The 20,462-nt window shown below is 44.7% G+C and overlaps 1 protein-coding gene across 6 annotated transcripts in view; it reads left to right on the top strand.

The window, feature by feature from the left end:
* The window catches only part of PACRG (parkin coregulated), a 978,203-nt gene that overhangs the window by 712,005 nt on the left and 245,736 nt on the right, over positions 1-20,462 (top strand). Inside the window, exon 5 of one of the 6 annotated variants that reach the window (XM_075596736.1) lies at positions 9,306-9,430. The exons of the other annotated variants lie outside the window; for them this stretch is intronic. Coding sequence (XP_075452851.1) covers positions 9,306-9,415 — 110 coding nt within the window. The 3' untranslated portion in view covers positions 9,416-9,430. Of the gene's footprint in view, positions 1-9,305; positions 9,431-20,462 lie in introns of those variants that run through there. 6 annotated transcript variants of the gene reach the window in all.

The following is a 20,462-nucleotide window of genomic DNA, read 5'->3' as shown; positions in this document are numbered from 1 at the left end:
TTCCAATTAGAGGCATATATCTGGTAAATAACAAAATAGATGGAGGCATACAAGTAATAATGGCAAAATAATTGCTGAGGTTTACTTTATAGCAACAGACAGAAAAATGGTACCGATTCGAGAACACAGACCCCTTTTTTTTTTAGACAAAGCCACCTGTGTACTGAACATACCCCAAGTAGTCCCTTAAAAACACGCATCAAATTCTTGATTGTGGTCATGGGTTCAGGTGGTAAGCATCACGGGTTGTACTTTTCTTTTGAGTATTGTATAGGCATTAGGAGTGCCTCTGAATATTCCTGTAAGAAGAATTGAAGTTTTGTTAATATTTTTGCACTTACTGGCCTTCAATAATTCTGTTGACAAACACCTTTGTCCCTTCTGGCCTAGGCTGTTGCTTTATTGGTATCAAGTAAGAAATCATCTGTTTTGTTTGGTTAACTGCTGTCTGATGCCATTTAAATAATACTCCAGCATTGGTGGAAGAGTAAAATAGTGTACAAGCAGATTAGCTAAACGTGAGCTATCTGTTCCATTCATCATTAAAATTAAATGTTTGCTTGGAGGGTTTGTAGAGATGCTATTCATCAAAGGCACATATAACATTATGTTTATACATATACACACACACACACACACACACACACACACACACACACACACACACACACACACACACACACACACACACACACACACACACACACACACACACACACACACACACACACACACACACACACACACACACAATGATTTATTTCTTATGGTTTTTGTTAAATGTTATTTTTTATTACATTTTATTTAGAAAATAATCTGCTCAGTACAATAAGGTTTGGTTGTGTGTTGGTACTGTATATGGAATGAAACGCCTGGTAATATGATAGAGAATAACCATAGGACTAAAATTGAGCTGTGATTGAAAGCCACATATTAGGTCTACATAGAAATCCCTGGTTAACTGAATAAATATGTCAGCTGGGCTGCTACACTAATAAATAACATGGAAATGAATAAAGATTTAACCATAGCTTCTTCTGAGCATAATCAGTGTTCATTTGTCATCTATTTTCATAAGAACAATAAATCATACATACTGTATTTAAAAAAATCTGTAACATCTGTATTGGTATTAGCTTTTTTACTCTTAACTGCCTCAGTATTAAAATGTGTTAAGTAATTGAGTAAATGTTTAGCAAAACAATATATATATAAATATATATATATATATATATATATATATATATATATATATATATATCATACGAACCAATCCAAGGACCAGTAAAGAGACAGCAAACTGCACGGGGTTAATCCAAAAAAATACTGTATTCAGGGTAGCCCACACTGACACTCGTGCCCCGGTTACCAGTGTCAATCTGGCGGCGCGTCGCATGTCAGGCATGCGCAGTAGAGCTACAAGCGCTGAAGGCCGGAGCGCCAATCAGGATCAGGCACAAGTATCAGTGTGGGCTACTCTGATTGCAGGAATGCCTGCTTCCTGTTCGTGGTTGCAGATGGCCAATTGCCTTACAGGTACTGGGGTATGTGGTTCAGAGCACAGCTATGTTGAATGCGTTGGTGATTGGTTTTCTTTGTTGTAGTGCATCATGGGTGGGGGTATATATGTATGGTCACTATCACTTGTTGGTTGCACGGCCCTGAAGAAGGTCTCCATGTGGGACCGAAACGTGGGTTTACGTGTGTCTATGTTTTGAATACAGAATTTTTTTGGATTAACCCTGTGCAGTTTGTTTCTCTATGGGACTAGCATATGCTTTTTGCTTCACTACAGTGTGCTGACTGGCCTCTTGTTGAATATATATATATATATATATATATATATATATAGAGAGAGAGAGAGAGAGAGAGAGAGAGAGAGAGAGAGAGAGAGAGAGAGAGAGAGAGAGAGAGAGAGAGAGAGAGAGAGAGAGAGAGAGAGAGAGAGAGACTATAAATACTAAGTGCGCAAATTGATATAATAAAACCAGAAATTATTAACAGTTGCTGCCTGAAGTTAAGCTACACACAATAGCATTATATAGGGGGAAAAGGGGAAACAACGGCGCAAATACTGCTAACTATATAATAAATTATTGGGGGTATAGGTGTGATGGCTGGTTACTCTGAAATTAAACAAAAAGAAACAAAATATCGTGAAGTAACCAGCCATCACACCTATACCCCCAATCTATTTTTGCCCAATAATATATTGTATAGTTAGCAGTATTTGCGCCGTTGTTTCCCCTTTTCCCTATATATATATATAGATAGTTATGTTCTAACACAGGCACAGCCACTGATGGCTATCATAGTAGAGGCTCTAGGTAGTGGTGAGTGTGATTATAATCTCAGTCACACGGTATACGCAAGTAGGTATACCAGGTTGGTGTACATGCGGTATACACGGTGGAGTGTATCAGGTTAGTATATCTCTCTCTGTGCTCACACAGGGGTAGACCATTCAAGTTAGAAGCTCTAGGTAGTCGTGAGTGTTATTATATATACCGGTCACACGGTGTGCGCAGGTAGGTATACCAGGTTGGTGTTTCTACGGTATACACAGATGAGCATATCAGGTAAGTATTTAACCCTATGTGCTCTCACAGGGACAAACCGTGATCCCCAGTAATAAGGGTGGGTCTGATCAGCAGATCGCTGCTATGTTGCCTGTGTAGTGCTGCTAAATCATAGTGCTGCAGCAATGTTTGAAGCACTCACACACACTAGCTACTACCTTGTTGCAGATGTCATGGGGAGTATATCTGTTACAGAAAAATAACCGTCGATCCACTGGGTAGAAAAAATAAAAATTGTAGTACACAAGTAGTGTCTACATACACTCAGAACAATAAAAACGTGAGAGGCTGGTCGCATAAAACGGGCAAAGATCGTGGTAATGCTAAATAGCTGTGCATACATAGGCTAATGCTCCGTTGCTCAGTAAACACATGGTCTCTGCTCATATAGATTAGTTATAAGTATAATGCTTCAGGCTAGCTCTCTGTTAGGGAGTTAGTATAGGTGCAGGACGCGCTCCGATCACGAGCGTTAGTCCCGCCCCCTTGACGGCAGTGACGGTTAACCAGGGGGGTGCAAAGGTGCAAGAATTTTATGTAGCCCTGTGTAGTTTTGGGGTTACATGCCTTTCTCCTCCTGTGCAATAATCCCTGTTAAGGGCAGGTTGCCAGGAGTAATCATGGGGTTTGCCCTCACACTCCTGTGCTGTGTAATATCTAGTGAAGGAAGTGACATCAGGCTCTGTGTCCACTTACAGTGACATAGGGGTGGTGCCTACTGAATATATTTAATATGCAGCACGTCCTGTATTTAGTGAGTTGTCTCACCCACCTGAGTGAGACTGGTCTGACCCAGCAAACTGTCAAGGCTTTGGCAGGTTTTGTGGCCCTCCCTTAGGGGAGAGGTGTGGGCAGGCTATTCCTTTTACTCCATCAGGGAGTAAGGAAAGAGCAAGGACAGCTTCTAGGGCCCTGACTAGGAGTGGTGTCCAGGGACTTCCTTTGGGTTGGCAACCTGAGATGAGCGGCTAGAAGAACGGCCGCTATGATGGGCGGCTGTCCATGTCTGATGATAATTAAGGATGCCAAAGAAAGAGATCGCTTATGTCCTGATTGTGGAGTCACTTGGGAAGAAGGTGCACATAGAGGTTCTCTTTCAGAGACTCCTCCCTACTACGCTGGGGGTCTGGAAGAGATGGAGGCGCTGTACCATGAGTGAGTATAACTCAGCACTATCTCATAAGCCAGTCCTGATGCCATCCCCCATACCACCGGGGGAGACTCAGGGATTCTGTAAGCCAGCAGGTGCACCACACCACACTTCATGTAACTGGGGTCAGTGTCCACAGAAGGGGGGCAATATGAAATTGGCCCAGGCAAACACCATTACATATATATATATATATATATATATATATATATATATATATATATATATACATATACATATATATATATATATATATATATATATATATATATATATATATATATACTCGCAGTTACAGAGTACGCTCTTCTTCACAGCAATTAAATAGATTTCTGTGGGAGATAGCGGATCCTGTGTAAGAGAGCAGTCCTCTTCATCGACGTTGCGTCATTCATGGCGACACATCACATGGACGTGTTGCCATGATAATGCACTGTCAAGTGATAATTACACCATGACACCATGTGACAGCAGGTAAAAACTTTGCAGCCCCCCAAAATAATTTCTGCCTGTGCCCCTGCACTGTGATGTAAATGAATGAAGTTGACTGCTGATATATTCACCATGTTTGTCCTTTAGTCTGCTTCTGGTGTTGATCTCAGTCGCTGTGCGGTTCTTTTGTGGCCCTGTCTGGTCTTTCTTTTTTGGTTGGTAATTGTCTGCTTCCTAAAAAAGGAGTTGAAGGTTCTTGCGCACTCCGTTCAGTGTCAGAGGATAGTGGAGAGGATGATTCAGCCGGTGATGATTGTATATGTTGTTGTCACGTTGTGGTTGTTCGTGTCTGGTTTCTGCCCATCAATCATTGCGTGTTTCTCCATACACTTTATCATGTAGGTAGTCTAGTGTATCTCTCCTAAATGTTCTTAATTTCTATACTTCAATTTCTTTTTTAATATTAATGGTCAAATTTGTCATCTCTTCAAGTAAACACCTTATCTGTTCAGTCATCAATTTCTGGTTGAAGTCTTTTTTAATCTGTGTAATTTCTTGCTTAGTCTCCACCAACTTTGTGCCAAACTCTCAATTGTTAAAGACAATTCTTGTTGAATATATATATATATATATATATATATATATATATATAGAGAGAGAGAGAGAGAGAGAGAGAGAGAGAGAGAGAGAGAGAGAGAGAGAGAGAGAGAGAGAGAGACTATAAATACTAAGTGCGCAAATTGATATAATAAAACCAGAAATTATTAACAGTTGCTGCCTGAAGTTAAGCTACACACAATAGCATTATATAGGGGGAAAAGGGGAAACAACGGTGCAAATACTGCTAACTATATAATAAATTATTGGGGGTATAGGTGTGATGGCTGGTTACTCTGAAATTAAACAAAAAGAAACAAAATATCGTGAAGTAACCAGCCATCACACCTATACCCCCAATCTATTTTTGCCCAATAATATATTGTATAGTTAGCAGTATTTGCGCCGTTGTTTCCCCTTTTCCCTATATATATATATAGATAGATAGATAGATATCAGGCACCAATGCCATTTTTTTTTCAATATACCACAGGAACCCATTAATTGCCTCCCTCCCCCATTTACTATAAATATAAAATAAAAAAGTGTGACATCTTACAGCTTCAACCTTTAGTCTGAAAATCAAATATATACTGATAATGTCAGTGTACATCTGTGGCAGGGCTCTATATTTTAGAGAATAAAGTTCAAATATAACATCTAGCCATATAGTGCATCTAATGCACTCAGCAAATAATGTTATGTAGAGTTGATCTTCCATCGAATAAGCACACATGACTTTAATATACAACTCTTCCTGTTGAGACTGTTTATTATTTAATGCCTTTATTTTAACACATACTGTAGTTATTTCGTTGTTGACTCCAGTCGCAGAATATTGCTGATATGGGGAAAAAAAATATTGAATAAGGTTTAATTGATATGGACATAAGCAATCTTAGCAAGCTCAAAACCCAGTACCACAGTATTATATATCTATATATGCTACTGAAAAACTGACCTCCAATCGAGAAACAAAGAAAGCCTCAATTCCCATCCATCATTACCAAATAATTTGATTAATTTCCATGTTTTTTCTTCTCATAAGCATGTGTCATTTAGTTCAATCTTTTGGCTAAAACATGTTAAGTCTGCAGCCAAATCAAGGTAGATCCTATCAGCAGGTCCTACACTATCAATTTGATACTGTGTCCTAAATAGGGTGACCAGATTTTAAAAATGAAAAACCGGGACACTTAAAAAAATTATTTATAAAACAAACTATATCACGTCACCCCCCCCCCCCCCGTTGCCATGACAACGAGACACTAACGTCAGGCGGTGACATGTTGCCATGACAATTTGGCATCACTATAATGCGTCATGCTGTCATGTCAACTTGATGCCGCGTGATGTCACGGAGCGTCTTGTTGATATGACAATGTGCATTACGTGACGTCGCACAGCCATGTTGACGGAATTTGGAAGGGAGGATACAGCCAAAGGCAAGATAAATATATAATAAATAGATCTAAAAAAATGTTGTTATCTCTGGGTTAGCCTTCAATAGAAGGTGGCAACCCTGGCTGCAGTGTGTGTTTCTGTATACAGAAGTGGGCCCTGCAGTGTGTGTTTGTGTATAGAGGTGGGGCTGCAGTGTGTGTGTGTGTTTGTGTGTATAGAGGTGGGGGCTGCAGTGTGTGTGTGTTTGTGTGTATAGAGGTGGGGGCTGCAGTGTGTATTTGTGTGTAGAGGTGGGGGCTGCAGTGTGTGTGTGTTTGTGTGTATAGAGGTGGGGGCTGCAGTGTGTGTTTGTGTGTATAGAGGATTTCACTATCATAAATAAATAAAACAAATCACTTTGCAGCCTGAAATCTGAAATGTACTTTCTAATCTCTACTGTAGTTAATAAAAAATTAACATTAATTAAAATTACATAAATAATGAAGACATTAAAACTAAATAAATAATTGACTAAAATTAAATAAAAAAATGAAGGCATTAATTAAAATTAAGACATTTTAAAAATTTTACATTCTTCATTCCTAACCTGACCTTGTGTATATAATATTACAATTTGCAAACTAAATAGGGGAAATAGGGTTGTGTGTTATAAATATATGTTGCTACTTACAGTACTTATTAGCTCTGCTAGGAGGTGGATTAAGAAGATAGACTAGACCAGTGATTCCCAACCTTTTTTGTTTGGAGGAACCCTTGAAGTATTTCGAAAAATCTCAGGGAAACCCTATCTGGCTGACACATATTAGGCCGCGCTAATAGTGCTGGCGACGTCGTGTCAAAAATATGTATTGACCCTGATGTGTGCCCTTATAGTAGGAGCAACAGGACGGCGCGGCGGCTTGGTCGCAATTGCTGGAAGTCACTTCAATTTGATTTTTCCAGCGACCACAGCATGACGTCAGCGTTGCCGGCACTATAAGCGCGGCCTTAGGCTGCGCTCATAGTGCCGGCGATGCGACGTCGCGGCAAAGCAAATGTATTGCCACCGTCGTGTGCGCTTATAGTAAGCGCGACGCAGCGACGGGAGCGGCGCAAATTTCTGAAGCCGGTCAAATTTGATTTTTCAGAGGCTATCGCTACATTTGACAGCCTCTGAACCAATCAAAGACCTGGTCGCCGGAAAGCGAATGACAACTTTCACTAGCGGCGACGGTTGACATCATCCGTCGTGTGCACTATAAGCGCGGCCTTAGGTTAATTTCACACCTCACGAGCCCCCTCTATTTCACACCCTCTACCCATGAATTTATCTCCCCTCCCTCTCACTCACTCTTCCCCCCTCCCCCCTGTCTTACTCCCTCTTTTCCTCACTCACTACCCCTCTATCCTCTCACTCGCCCCTACCTTCCATCAATTACACCACTCTGCTCACTCAATCCCCCCACAAAATACATACCAAAAAACCCCACCCCGCAAAACATAATAAAAATACCCGCTCCCGCCAAAACATATTAAAAAGACCCCCACCGCCCCAATACATTTAAAAAAAAATCTCCCATCTCTCCCTTTCCCCCTTGCCTCTCCCATCTCTCCCTTCCCCCCTGCCTCTCCTATCTCTCCCTTCCCCCCCGCCTCTCCCATCTCTCCTTTCCCCCCCTGCCTCTCCCATCTCTCCCTTCCCCCCCCTGCATCTCCCATCTCTGCCCCCCTGCTTCTCCCATCTCTGCCCCCCCTGCATCTCCCATCTCTCATCTCTGCCCCCCCCTGCACCTCCCATCTCTGCCCCCCCCTGCATCTCCCATCTCTGCCCCCCTTGCATCTCCCATCTCTGCCCCCCCTGCATCTCCCATCTCTGCCCCCCCTGCATCTCCCATCTCTGCCCCCCTGCATCTCCCATCTCTACCCCCCTGCATCTCCCATCTCTGCCCTCCCTGCATCTCCCATCTCTGCCCCCCTGCATCTCCCATCTCTGCCCCCCCCTGCATCTCCCATCTCTGCCCCCCCCCCCTGCATCTCCCATCTCTGCCCCCCTGCATCTCCCATCTCTGCCCCCCCTGCATCTCCCATCTCTGCCCCCCCTGCATCTCCCATCTCTGCCCCCCCTGCATCTCCCATCTCTGCCCCCCCCTGCATCTCCCATCTCTGCCCCTACCCCTCTGCATCTTTCATCTCCCCCCATATCCTACCTCAGTCAGCTGCAGGTTCGGCGGAGGTGGCACTGTCTGAGGCACGCGCTCACCAGCAGTAGCACCGGAGGTGCCGCACTGCTAGCGAGCGGCTGTGAGCGGGCTCTTGCGGGGGAGGGGGAGCGAACCGGGGGGCCGGGGGAGGGAGAGCTCAGAGCCGGGGACCGGGTACCAGAGGGAGGGGGTGCCGGGGTGAGGGAGAGATCAGAGCTGGGGACCGGGTGCCAGAGGGAGGGAGAGCCGGGAACCGGGTGCCAGGGGAAGGGAGAGCCGGGGACCGGGTGCCAGAGGGAGGGAGAGCCAGGGACCGGGTGCCAGAGGGAGGGAGGGCTGAAGAGCCAGGGAGCCGAGGTGCCGGGGGAGGGAAGGCAGGGGAGGGAAGGCAGGGGAGAGCGGGAAGCCAAGTTGCCGCCCCTGCGACTGCATTTGACAAAGCCCCGCCCCCAGCATCCCATCCAATCCCCTGCAGCCCTGCATTCTAAAGCACCGCCCCCGCCATCCCATCCAATCCCCTGCGGCCCTGCATGTTTTACTAAAGTAGCCCAACCCCCCGGCAGTCAAAATACTTACCCACTGCTGCTGCCGCATCCTCCTCGCTGCCGCCGACTCGCAAAGCGCCCGCCGACAAAAAAAACAGGACCAGGGAGAAAACCCGGGACATTACCGGGACGCACCGGCAACCGGGACAGAAGAGAAAAAACCGGGACTGTCCCGGCAAAAACGGGACGCCTGGTCACCCTAGTCCTACAGTATGTATTTCCTCCATTGCATAGAGAAAATAGGAAACAAGACAATTATATAATGAATAGCATGGGATGTGTGACATGTCTGCAGTGCCAAAGGGGTTAACATTTAGAAGCACTTAATGTGCTATGTGTGAGCTGGTTAAAAAAAATGAAATAAAAAGAAATAGTGATTAAAATCTACAAAATTGCAATATATATATATACTTCCCAGGTTTATTGCTGCAGCAAAGGTTATCTACACCTTTCTCCTGTGGGAAGAAATCTCTCAATGACTACTACAATTACCTGTACTGTATGTATTTCAACCTGCTGATTAAATAGGGGCAAGATTGGTGAGTTTAAACTAAGAGGAGGGACCACATACCTCCCAACAATTTACAATAAGACATGCACAATATAAACAAGCTCAAAACCCAGCCCCACGGTATATTTTATATGGATGTAATAAAATATCAGAGAATCATTTTGTGTTAATATTTCCAGACAGGTACACATTTTCTGAATCTGGATTCTTCTGTTACTTCTAAAAATATGTGTATGCATCTATTCATGTTCTGTTAGTTTAAAGTTTTCTGTGTTTGTTTTAGGGAAATTAAACATTGGCATTAATAAAATGCGGTCTAATGCTTGTTAAATCTTAAATACTCAGGGGAACTTCTCTCCTCCAGTGCTTTATTACGCTACACAAAACTTGCTGAACCAGTTACAATATTTTCTCCTCAACATTAAATATTAATCAAAAATGTTCAGTACATTCTGATGCCTACACACATGTCTAACTATTTGTTCATCATATTTAGTCAACAGTTGAATAATGTGCAGTATAAAAGCTGCAAGCAAAAAGAGACTATGAATATTAGATTGATTTTAGATTGCAGATCAGAAGGTCTAAAACGCCACTGCTGATTATCCAACTTACTAAGCTCATTAAAATGAGGTGCAATAAAAAAATGAAATTAACATAATTAGTTTTCAGATTCTTTATAATGATTAAGGATCAGAAGCTGAGAGAAATATGTAATAATATTTAATCTGACAAGTTATAAAAAATAACTCCTTTTCAGCACTCATTGAGCACTCAATTGTTATGTGTTGATTGTTAAAACATTGTGTGATCCAGTGCAAATATAACTTCAGTTTGGCAAAAGTACTGTTCAAGTTAAATATGGAACATATCTGTTTTGGTTAGATGCTAGTCTTATACATCACAATACCAGAGGGTCCTAAAATGTTTTCCTCTTTTGATATATTTTTGGGTGTGCATAAAAGGTGTAGTTGCAGGAATTTAACCCTTTCTGTATCATCTGAGTGCCATGGCCCTTCAGGAAAATCATAAGTGCTTAGGGGTAGATCCACAGAAGGTTGTTAATTTAGTGCAAATAACATAACGATCCTGAAATAGGTAACATACCTTCATTTCCTACTTATTAATGGGTATCCTCAAAGCTAATGATATGCAAAAGTAACGTCCATTAGCAAACTGACCAACGTAACGTTACCTGGATGGCTGGGGATTACCGTAGCCTAAAGATATACACTGTACATGCACATTGGAAAAGAACGTTATTAGGGAACGTTAGTTGGTAACACATTACGTATTATATCGCGGCCATTAGTATGTTACAATTTTAAATAAAAACACTTGCCTAACAGCAAACCTCAGCCATTTCCGACTGCAGGTGGGACTACCTGGCCTGGTGGACTCTACAGATCATAAGATACCTGGTAAGTAACAGTACAGTACAATATAATACAGTAGATATCAATATCATGTATAACCGTCACTTTAAACACAACCTAGAACATCAACGCAAACATTGCAGTGCACTCACACATACAGGGGAGGAATACTTAGCTAAATAACGTATGTGAGATGCTTACATGTGTGCCCTCATAATACCTGTGCACCTCAAGTCATGGTCCTGGATAAATGCATTCCAGATTTATAATGTTAGTGTAACAGTAACTTAACCCTGTTTTAAATGAGGCTTCAATTTAAGGCTGTAGTGGTCTGAGGAATCCAGCAGGGAGCACGTTAATTGCAGCTAGACAGTTAACCAGTCTCCACCTGACTAATCAGACTTCTAGAAAAGCCTCTGCTAGGAACTGACAGGGAGACTCTTGAGTGCACAGAAGGACTATGTGCTGCCAGCAAGACACCAGCGTCCCGACCTCTATTCCAGAGTGAAGCTAACCTTGGAACCCGCCAGAGGCTGGCCCATCAATGGACACCAATACAAACCCAAACCCAGATAGTGACATAAAGGGCCCCCTGCTTTGAGGTACTGCTTTTGGTCTTTTGGGTCTTAGGTTGGTAAGAGGCTTATCTTCCCAGCCCTGCAGACAGGGACTTAGGATGTTAGTTAGTTCTTACAAAGGGATTGTCTGTTTATTGGTTGGTATCTATTTCCTTAAACTGTGTAATTTACAATTGCTGAATTAAAGCCATTATTTAATTGCATTAGGGATCAATTTTGTCTCCCTGGTCGTACCTCTGCACATGTCTCTGACAGTTAGCCATAGCAATCATGTTAGAAATAATCATGTTTAAAGTATTTTACGTCACTTATTGGCAAGGTATGTTATAGCAAAAGCAAAGATTAACTGCCATTCATGTGCATGGGAGTAAAGTTTACTGCTAAAATGTTCTTTAATTTAAATGACATGGCTGTTTGGTCCAAGAAACTCAATTCTTATGTGCTACCATGTACTCAAGTTTAGTATGAATATCTTTGATATGATTTTTTAGGGCCATCTTTCAGACAGCAAACACGATTGGCTGTATCAGTGGCTGAAGAGCCACATGTTAAGGAGGAGGACGTGACTGGATAGACCAAGGTTGAGGAGGAAACCACATTTACCTTTATCCTCATTGTAGATGTCAGTGAGAAACCTGAGGAGCCAGGTGAAGCTCTAGTAGACCCACAACTGCTTCCCAACCATCACCTGTGGCTGCTCCCTAGCCAATACATCAGGCTGCTCCTCAGCCAACACCTCGGACTGCTCACCAGCCATCACTTTGGCTGCTCCCCAGCCAACCCCACCTTCTGCTGCAGCAAGATCAATTGTAATGATGGATAGGCAGCGTGAATTAAAGGACATCCAGAGAGCAGGATTCCGAGGCATAGCAGGGCACCTTGCCTGTCTGGAGTAGAGCAGCCATAAATGCCTGAATGAGAGAGCAAACTGCCAGATGCTGGGAGCACACTACTGCTAGGCAAGATCGCCTCATTCCCCACACTATGAGGCAGCACAAAACAGCAGTTACTACGAGCATTGCACAGTTGACGGGATCAGTTATTGTTCTGATCTGGACAATGCAGGAGAGTATGGACACCTCTGTCCCAACCACACCAATAGAATCTGTGGAGTCACTGGCCACATCTGGGGTATCCCCAATATTTGTTACCAACCCTCCTGATCCCTCTTCTGAGGAGATGGCTTCACCCGTGTTGCCAATAGCTGTCTGCTGTGGGAGACCTACCTGTGGGCCAAGTGCGGGAGGCAATGCCCCACCAAAGAAGAGGTGTCATTTGTAAATATCTGTAAATATGTTTCTTGTTGTCTGTTATGTATATAGTTATGTTTGTTGAATATTATATATGTTAAACTATTTTATTTTTTTACGCACAGTGCCTGAACTTGTGTATAAATAAATATTATTTTGTCTACTTCTGTCGCCTTGAAAATCATTTTCTCATATGGGCTATAGATTCTTTCTGGTAAACTCATACTTTATACTATAAATTATATATACAATATTAGGTCACATCAAAATATCTAACATTCACTTTCATCATTAAACAACATATTAAACTTAATCCTTAAAAAAATTATAATATTAATTTGTTGCTGTGTTTCAGCCATTTAAATATCCACAATATATCTGTTAGTATACACGTCATGAAAGGGTTAATTACCACACTCTCCGTTCATATGGGTAACACTTAATACCTTCCACTTTCTCTCATAGGCAGTTTGGAGAAATAAAGCAATGCTCCACAGGGTTTAGAAGTTAGTAAGGACAGTTTTCAGCAGGTGCTAAATATCTTTTCGTTATTAGCATAATGTTAACAATAATGGAGGTCAGAGGATCTCTGTTGGTAGGTAAAGTGCTCATTACCATATGATTGTGTACACTTTCAGCACTATTTATGAAAAAATATAATTATCTTTGTAATAATGGGATTTACCTGATTTTGGAAGTGGTTTTGTAAATCAATAGAGTTTATATACATATTCCCATACTCCTGCTGTCCTTTTTTTAATTTTTGTGTGCTAATTGTAAATATTGGTTTTAAATCCATCAAACAAAATGAGCCCTATTATTTTGCACTGTTTTGCTCTAGTAAAGACTTTTAAATTAGACGCCTACAGTAAGTTTCCTTTATGTTTCTTTCATATGAAGCCAATGGTAACATAATCTTGACAAGATCAGCTTGGTCACTATGGTTAGTCATCCCAGTTTTACTTTGTAAATATAGAAATAATGTATTGGGGCTGATGTATGAATGCAAAACTGTTATTATTCTGGGCAAATGTGTGTACCAGATTACTGAAAATAATATAATGTTTTTCTTAGAACTTATTGTACCATTTTTGTTAGTGGCCATTATGCATCATCCAGTTGTTTAGTAACATACAGTACAAACATTCTCTAAGCTCGTTATGTTTTCATGGATTCTGTCCATGGTCTATTCAACATGTTTCAATGTCCATTAGAAAATGTCCATATTCATTTAAACTTCAACAGTAAAAAAGAAGACATCTTATGGCCCATTTACTTTGTCATGGGAGACCAGACAATTTACACCATGATCGGAATCACAAGATAGAGATTGCCTTTGCTGTGCCAATCAGAGACAGAGGACTTGCCCTGGACAGACCAATCAGGCCTGGCGGCTGTAACAGTGCTATAGGATGACCAAAAGCTGCGGGACCTCAGTGAGAAGGAAATATGAATTGGCTTATAGGGAGCGATTCGATGGTACTAAGACCCAGACACTGCTCCCCGGTTTCAGCTCCATACACCCCACAGAGTGATTTTCCTCACTATCAGGGGAAAACAATACTCCGGCCTTGGAGTGTGTGCTCTCCCAGCTGGGTGGGTGCATCCCAGCCCAACCCCACTTTGTCTCAGAACACTGTACCTGGCCCAATACAATGGACAGTCCTTGGACTCTTTGTATGCTGGCCTCGCTAAGTGAATTACAGACTCAGCCTACAACGAATTCCACAGATAACACAGTAAACACAAAACACATAAACTTGATGTTACAGATGAATAACTGAGGAAACACATATTAACTGGGCTTCGCAGCCATTTTTGATTCCGTGAGATGGCTACACTGACCCTATACATGGGCCAAACACACAGATACCCAGCAAGCTCTCAAATCCACTCCTGGCTTTGATTATAGCTTTTGCAGACTTCTGCAGTTGCAAAAGTTTCCTCTGGAAATCAATGGCACATGTGCTGCTTCTCATTGCAGCTTCTGCCCTGTGCTACATCATTGGAGGAATACTCACACACCCTCCTCCTGTGATTGGATCTCCGCCCTTTATATCCTGGGCGTTGGCACTGAAACAGTGCCGAGCATAATCTCCTACCTGGGACGTTACTGTCTCTGCCACAAACCGCCCCAGGCCTCTCTCCTAGCGTTTTACCTTCCAAGTTCCTGAGTATCCAGAGGCCTGTTCTTTCTCCTGTGCTGAAGCGTGTTGCCAGCACCGGTACCTGCTGCATTCCCTCCTAGCAGTGGCTACCCTTCCTTTCCTGCGGCCTGCTGCTATCCCCTTGCAGTGGCCTGCCTTGGACTTTTGCGCTGAAGCGTTGGTTCTCCCCGACGCTGCCCTGCGGTGAACTTCGGCCAGCCTGCTGTCTCCTACTGCTGAGATCGGCGTCATGGGCCGAGGCCGCTCCTCGCGCAGAAGCCACTCCCGCGCTCACGCTCCTACGCTGAAGTGGGGAACTCCTGTCTGCTTGTTGCCGATTCCTTGCTACGACTACGACCACCCGGATGTCTTCTATCCTGACCCTGCTTCGGCCATCGATTGTCCTGTCTTCTCCTACCCCGACTTTGGCTTCAATAACAACGATGCTGCCTTCTCCAATCTTGACCCTGCGATGTACGACTACGAACTGCGCACTCCGGATCAGTCTGCGCGGACTAAGGTCGGTGATAATGTAACCCCACCTCAGCCCCGCGGTCCGGTCCCGGTTTGTGGCGAGCATCGGCGTAACAGAGTGCTACTGAGTGTGGCTAATTGTATAAAAGAAGAAACCAAGAAGTCCAGAGCAACATCCATTGTGACAAAAATACACAGTGAAATATCTATATATCTCTTGAAAAAAGGGTCATTTAGTTAACCCTTTGACCAAAGCGTATAAGCCTGCGAGCCACTTTCAAGGCATGACCATAATATCGCAGGTCCTAACACTAAATGATTAAAATCCATATTTACCTCTATAATTAGGGGAAGGATGGTCCTGGAATTGAACCTGTTGCAACCAGCAGCATGAAAAGAAAACCTGCTTACTTGGACGGTGGGGTGGGGCGAGCTTTAAACCCTGGGTGGGAGGAGCCACTTACTCCAAAACAGTTGAGACCCGCTGGACAAAGTAAACAAACACACAGATATCCAGCAAGCGCAGAAACCCCCCCAAATTACCACAATATATATATATATATATATATATGTGTCAAAAGGAGTGCTACTGGGCATGGCTAATTGTATAAAACAAGAAACAAAGAAGTCCAGTGCAACATCCAATGTGACACAAATACACAGTGAAATACCTATATATCTCTTGAAAAAAGGGTAATTTAGTTAACCCTTTGGCCAAAGCGTAAAAGCCTGCGAGCCACTTTCAAGACATGACCATATTACACATGGGCCGCCATCTTGACAGGTGGGGCAACCACCGGGTTTAACCTATAATATACTGAGCCAGGCTGCCCCTACTGTCACACACTTTATTAAGCTAACGAAAAAAAGACGGTGCAAAACAGCGCTAAAAAATAATATAAATGATAACAATACTTGAAATAAATATTGCAGGCAGCCTGGCAAATACTGACTGTACAGTCAGAAAATGAACCACAGAGAAAAGAAAGAATTGCCGGCGCCAAATCAGTCCTTTAAATAATAATAACCAAACCGTCTCTTGAAAAGTCCCAAAAGTGTCCTTGAACAAACAGGCAGTGAAGGGGTCAACGAACGGCTCACACCAAATAATAGTGCAATATGTAAAAAAGAGAAGAAAACAAACAGATAATGGTGCAGTACGCCAAAAAAGTTGACATTAAAACATTAAAAACTCACACATGGGGGGGCGTGCCGATGACGTCGACCAGTGCAGTTGGGTGAAAGGAGTGCTCCCGAGACCCACTGGAATAAACAGGAAAAATAGACTTTTTTCGTCCGAATAAAATAACCAAAAACATCTCCCTTTGACTCCTGATAACACAGGGATGTCAACCAAGGGGAAGAACCAACCTACCCAAGGGGTTGGGAAGTTCTTTACCTCCGCGAAACAACACTCAGACACAGGGGGAAAAAAACAAGATGGCGGCTCAACGCCGGGAACACGAGGTATGCAAGGCCGCTCAGATCCTGCAAGCCCAGGCACAACTCTCCCCCCGGACGGGGGCATCACAAAAGAGTTCCTAGAGGAACTTCACGCCAAATTACAGAAGACTCTACAAGCTAACCTCAAGGAAGCGGTGTCCGCAATTAAACAGGATATTCAGGGCCTCCAGGAGCGAACCACATCGCTTGAAACAAAGCTTGAAGAGGCCCTGCAACACCAAAATGATGCGGATGAAGAGATCATCCGACTCGGCCGAGAAATCCACTCCCTCCGCGACAGCCTGGAGGATCAAGAAAACCGGGATCGCCGTCAGAATCTACGGATCCGAGGCATCCCGGAGACGATCCTGCCAGGCCATCTGCGCGACTATGTGACAGACTTTTTTGTCTCCATCTGCGCAGATATTGAACAACGAGACCTAGAGATCGATAGGGCGCACAGAGCCCTAGGTCCACGATCCGACGATACAAACCGACGGAGAGACGTTATAGTGAGACTCCACAGTTACACCACGAAAGACAAGCTCATCGGAGCATGTCGTATACGGGACAACATCACGTTTAGAGGAGAAACACTCCAGGTCTACAACGACCTATCGAAGCAAACGGTGGATCGCAGGAAGGACATGCGCCCCCTAACACTGCTCCTCCGAGACAAAGGCATAAAATATAAATGGGGATTCCCCTTCAAATTGGTCATCAACCACAAGGGGAAATTCCTCTCTATAAGACATCCCGACGACATGGAACCCCTAGCGAAGACCCTGGGCCTGGCTCTGCACCCTCCTAGTTCGGCCGACTCAACTGGGAATCGATCCGGCGACAGGGAGGACCAGGAGGACCAGCCGACAAGGGCCTCGGAGAGGATCGCGGAGAAGCGACACCCCCGAGAGAAATGAGGGAACGGATATCTTACCTACCTGCTCAGCCGCCTCGAGAGAGCCTCACCGTTTCCATCCCGACGACAAAATGGCGGCGCTTGAGGCTTAACCCCCTCCATCGAGTCCCTGAAGCTCCGCAGCAACCGCTGTCCCTTCTGCGTGGCGCATCTTCCTCCGACTACCGCCTCAACACACGGACCTCTACGAGGGGTCCCCCGACACATCGATCGCCTGGCTTCGGAGAGTAATCCGCGCGGAGCCTCTTACCGCCTCCCCCCCCCCTCGGCTGAGGGAGGACCGAGACAACACCAGAGCCCACGAACAGAAGCGGACCCTGCCTTTCCCGGGAATCGTTCAGAAGGACGACCGAGCTCCACTACAATTCCTGTCCCAGAACGCTGCATCCCGCTGAGGACCCATAAGGGACAGGGTCTGTAATGTTGCTCCACACACACACCTTCCCAGTTCGTTGTAACCCTGTAACCCCTAGTTACGCAGCCCTCTTTGGGCCGCAAGAAGCGCAGCACGACTGACATTGAGTTTACCCTGTTTTAAAAAAAAAAAAAAAAAAAAAGACCCCTTCTACTGATCTTTCCCCCCCCTCCTCCCCCCCCCCCTTCTCTCCCCGTCTCCCCCTACCTCCCACCCCCCCCCCCTACCATCCCCCCCACACAGACACCCCTCCCACCCCCCTCCCCCCCCCTCCCCCCCCCCCCTTAAATACGGCGACCGCTCACTCCTCAACCCGAACTCGCCTCCCCTCTCCCTACCCCCACCCCAACGATAACCTCCACACTCCAATCGATATTGAAGGACAATAATCTGTCAGAAGTTATACAAGGGGATCAGTTAACCTGAAAGCCACCCACAGTGGAAATGCTCTTTCTTTTTCTTTGTTTTTCCCCTCTTCTCTATTCCTTTTGTCTCTCTTCTCTTTTCTTTTAAAGTTTATGTACTATTGCTTATCACCAGAATGGTATTGATGTGTATTCACTATGCAAAAATAACTGCCTGTACCCAACGGGAATTGACGGACGATAGAACTAAGGATGTAACCCCCCCCTCTAGTCCCACCCCCCCTTAACCTCGGATCACACCCCGCCCATCCCCTCAAAGCCCCCCTGGCCTTTCCTAACCAAGGCTAAGCTCACGCTAGATGTGCTAGCCCTCGGCGGCATCCCCAGAACCCCTCACGCACAGTAACAGGGCCAAGGGTAACCACAGCTACCCTACTTACATAAGGCCTGACAAATAGAAGGGATCAACAAGGTTACACATCGCGATGTTTATCGCGCTCTCCACTAAAGGCACAATAGACAAGGCCTACCAGAGGCCCACTATAGAGACGCATCCCCTCCTCCCTTACCCCACCCCCACCCTCCTCGCCCCCTCCCCTCCCCCCCCACACTACTGTCTTACGCTGGCACAGCTAAAAAACATGAGGAGTGTCCTCTCCAGTGAGACCAGTAAAGGGGATCACACGGTCCCCTAACTATAGCACATTCCACCAACTGCCCAGATAAGGTGTACAATAAAGGAAGAGCAATAATCACCCATCTATACAATGTACCCCGCCCTCCCTCCCAGACCCACCCCTACCCCCCCTACCCCCTATCCCGGCCCCCCACAACCCTGCAGAATCTGCAACACGAAGGTTTCTTCTCGGTTCCCAAATGGGAAAGGTATACAACTGAACCAATGATATGACTACCATGATGGTAATACACTATTGTAAAAATGTGCACTCTATACCCCCCCTTCCCTCCCTGTCCTACCCCCCTCCTCACCCCTCTTTCCCTACCTCTACCCACTGCCCCCCGCCCCGGCCGCTCTGCCCCTCCCTATCACTATTACAATACATATATGGGGATGGGGGAGGGGGGGGGAAAAAGGGAAAAAAAAAAAAAAAAAAAAAAAGATATATATATCTCTCGTCCGCGCCCCCCCCCCCAGACCTAAAACCCTCCCTCTACTCCCCAGCCCCCTATTAAGGACATAGCAAAAGTAATAACCCACTCCGAGCACCCAAATAATTAAATAAGCACCCTCCCCTGTAAGACCAAAGGTCCTAAACTCTCCCTCCTAGTAGAAAAAGGGACCACTACGCCCGATACGGACGAAAACAGAGAAACCCAAGGGTCTCCACCCTGCCCGAGACTGCTAGAGGTCATCACCGGACCCGCCCCCCAAGGGTCTTAAACCCTACAAGCCGGTCCGTAGTTCAGACCGGATCTCAACCTTTGCGACCCTTTTAGGGTCGACTTTCTCCCCCCCCACTTTTCCCCGCTGTTACTGTCTCAGCGGGCTCCCCCTCTTACCCATCCTCTCCTCCCCTGCCCTTCCCGGCTGAGAATCCCTAACCTTATAAATAATCAAAGAACACCTCAAAGCTCGACAGCGAGCAAGAACCCCCTATCTAAACTCGAACCCACATCTCCCTGCTTAAAAGGGAGACTCCTCACCAACTAGAGGAAACTTAGAGCCCATGGCCCATCAACAAGCAATAAAAATCGTGTCCCTGAATGTCAAGGGCCTAAATAACAACAGAAAGCGTAGGCTTGCTCTGCAGGAAATAAAAAAATCTGGCGGTGATGTCGTTTTCCTTCAGGAGACCCATTTCACGTCTCAAGACCCACCTAAAACATTTCAACAAACTTATCCGATGAGCTACTTCTCATCGTTCACTAGTAAGCGCAGAGGGGTCGCCATTCTGATCCGTCAGGGCACTCCATTTAATTTAACAAAAATCACGGCAGATCCAGAGGGAAGATTTATTGTGGTTTACGGTTCACTTTCGGGCTCTGCAATCGCCCTCGTTAACCTCTATGCTCCAAACGAGAACCAGTCAGAATTTCTAAAAAATGCTCTAGAAAAAATAGACCCAAATTATATAT

Source organism: Ascaphus truei, chromosome 4, assembly GCF_040206685.1.
Source record: "Ascaphus truei isolate aAscTru1 chromosome 4, aAscTru1.hap1, whole genome shotgun sequence".
NCBI classification, from domain to species: Eukaryota; Metazoa; Chordata; class Amphibia; order Anura; family Ascaphidae; genus Ascaphus; species Ascaphus truei.
Note: the sequence above shows the minus strand (reverse complement) of the source record. Positions and strands in the feature narration are given on the sequence as shown.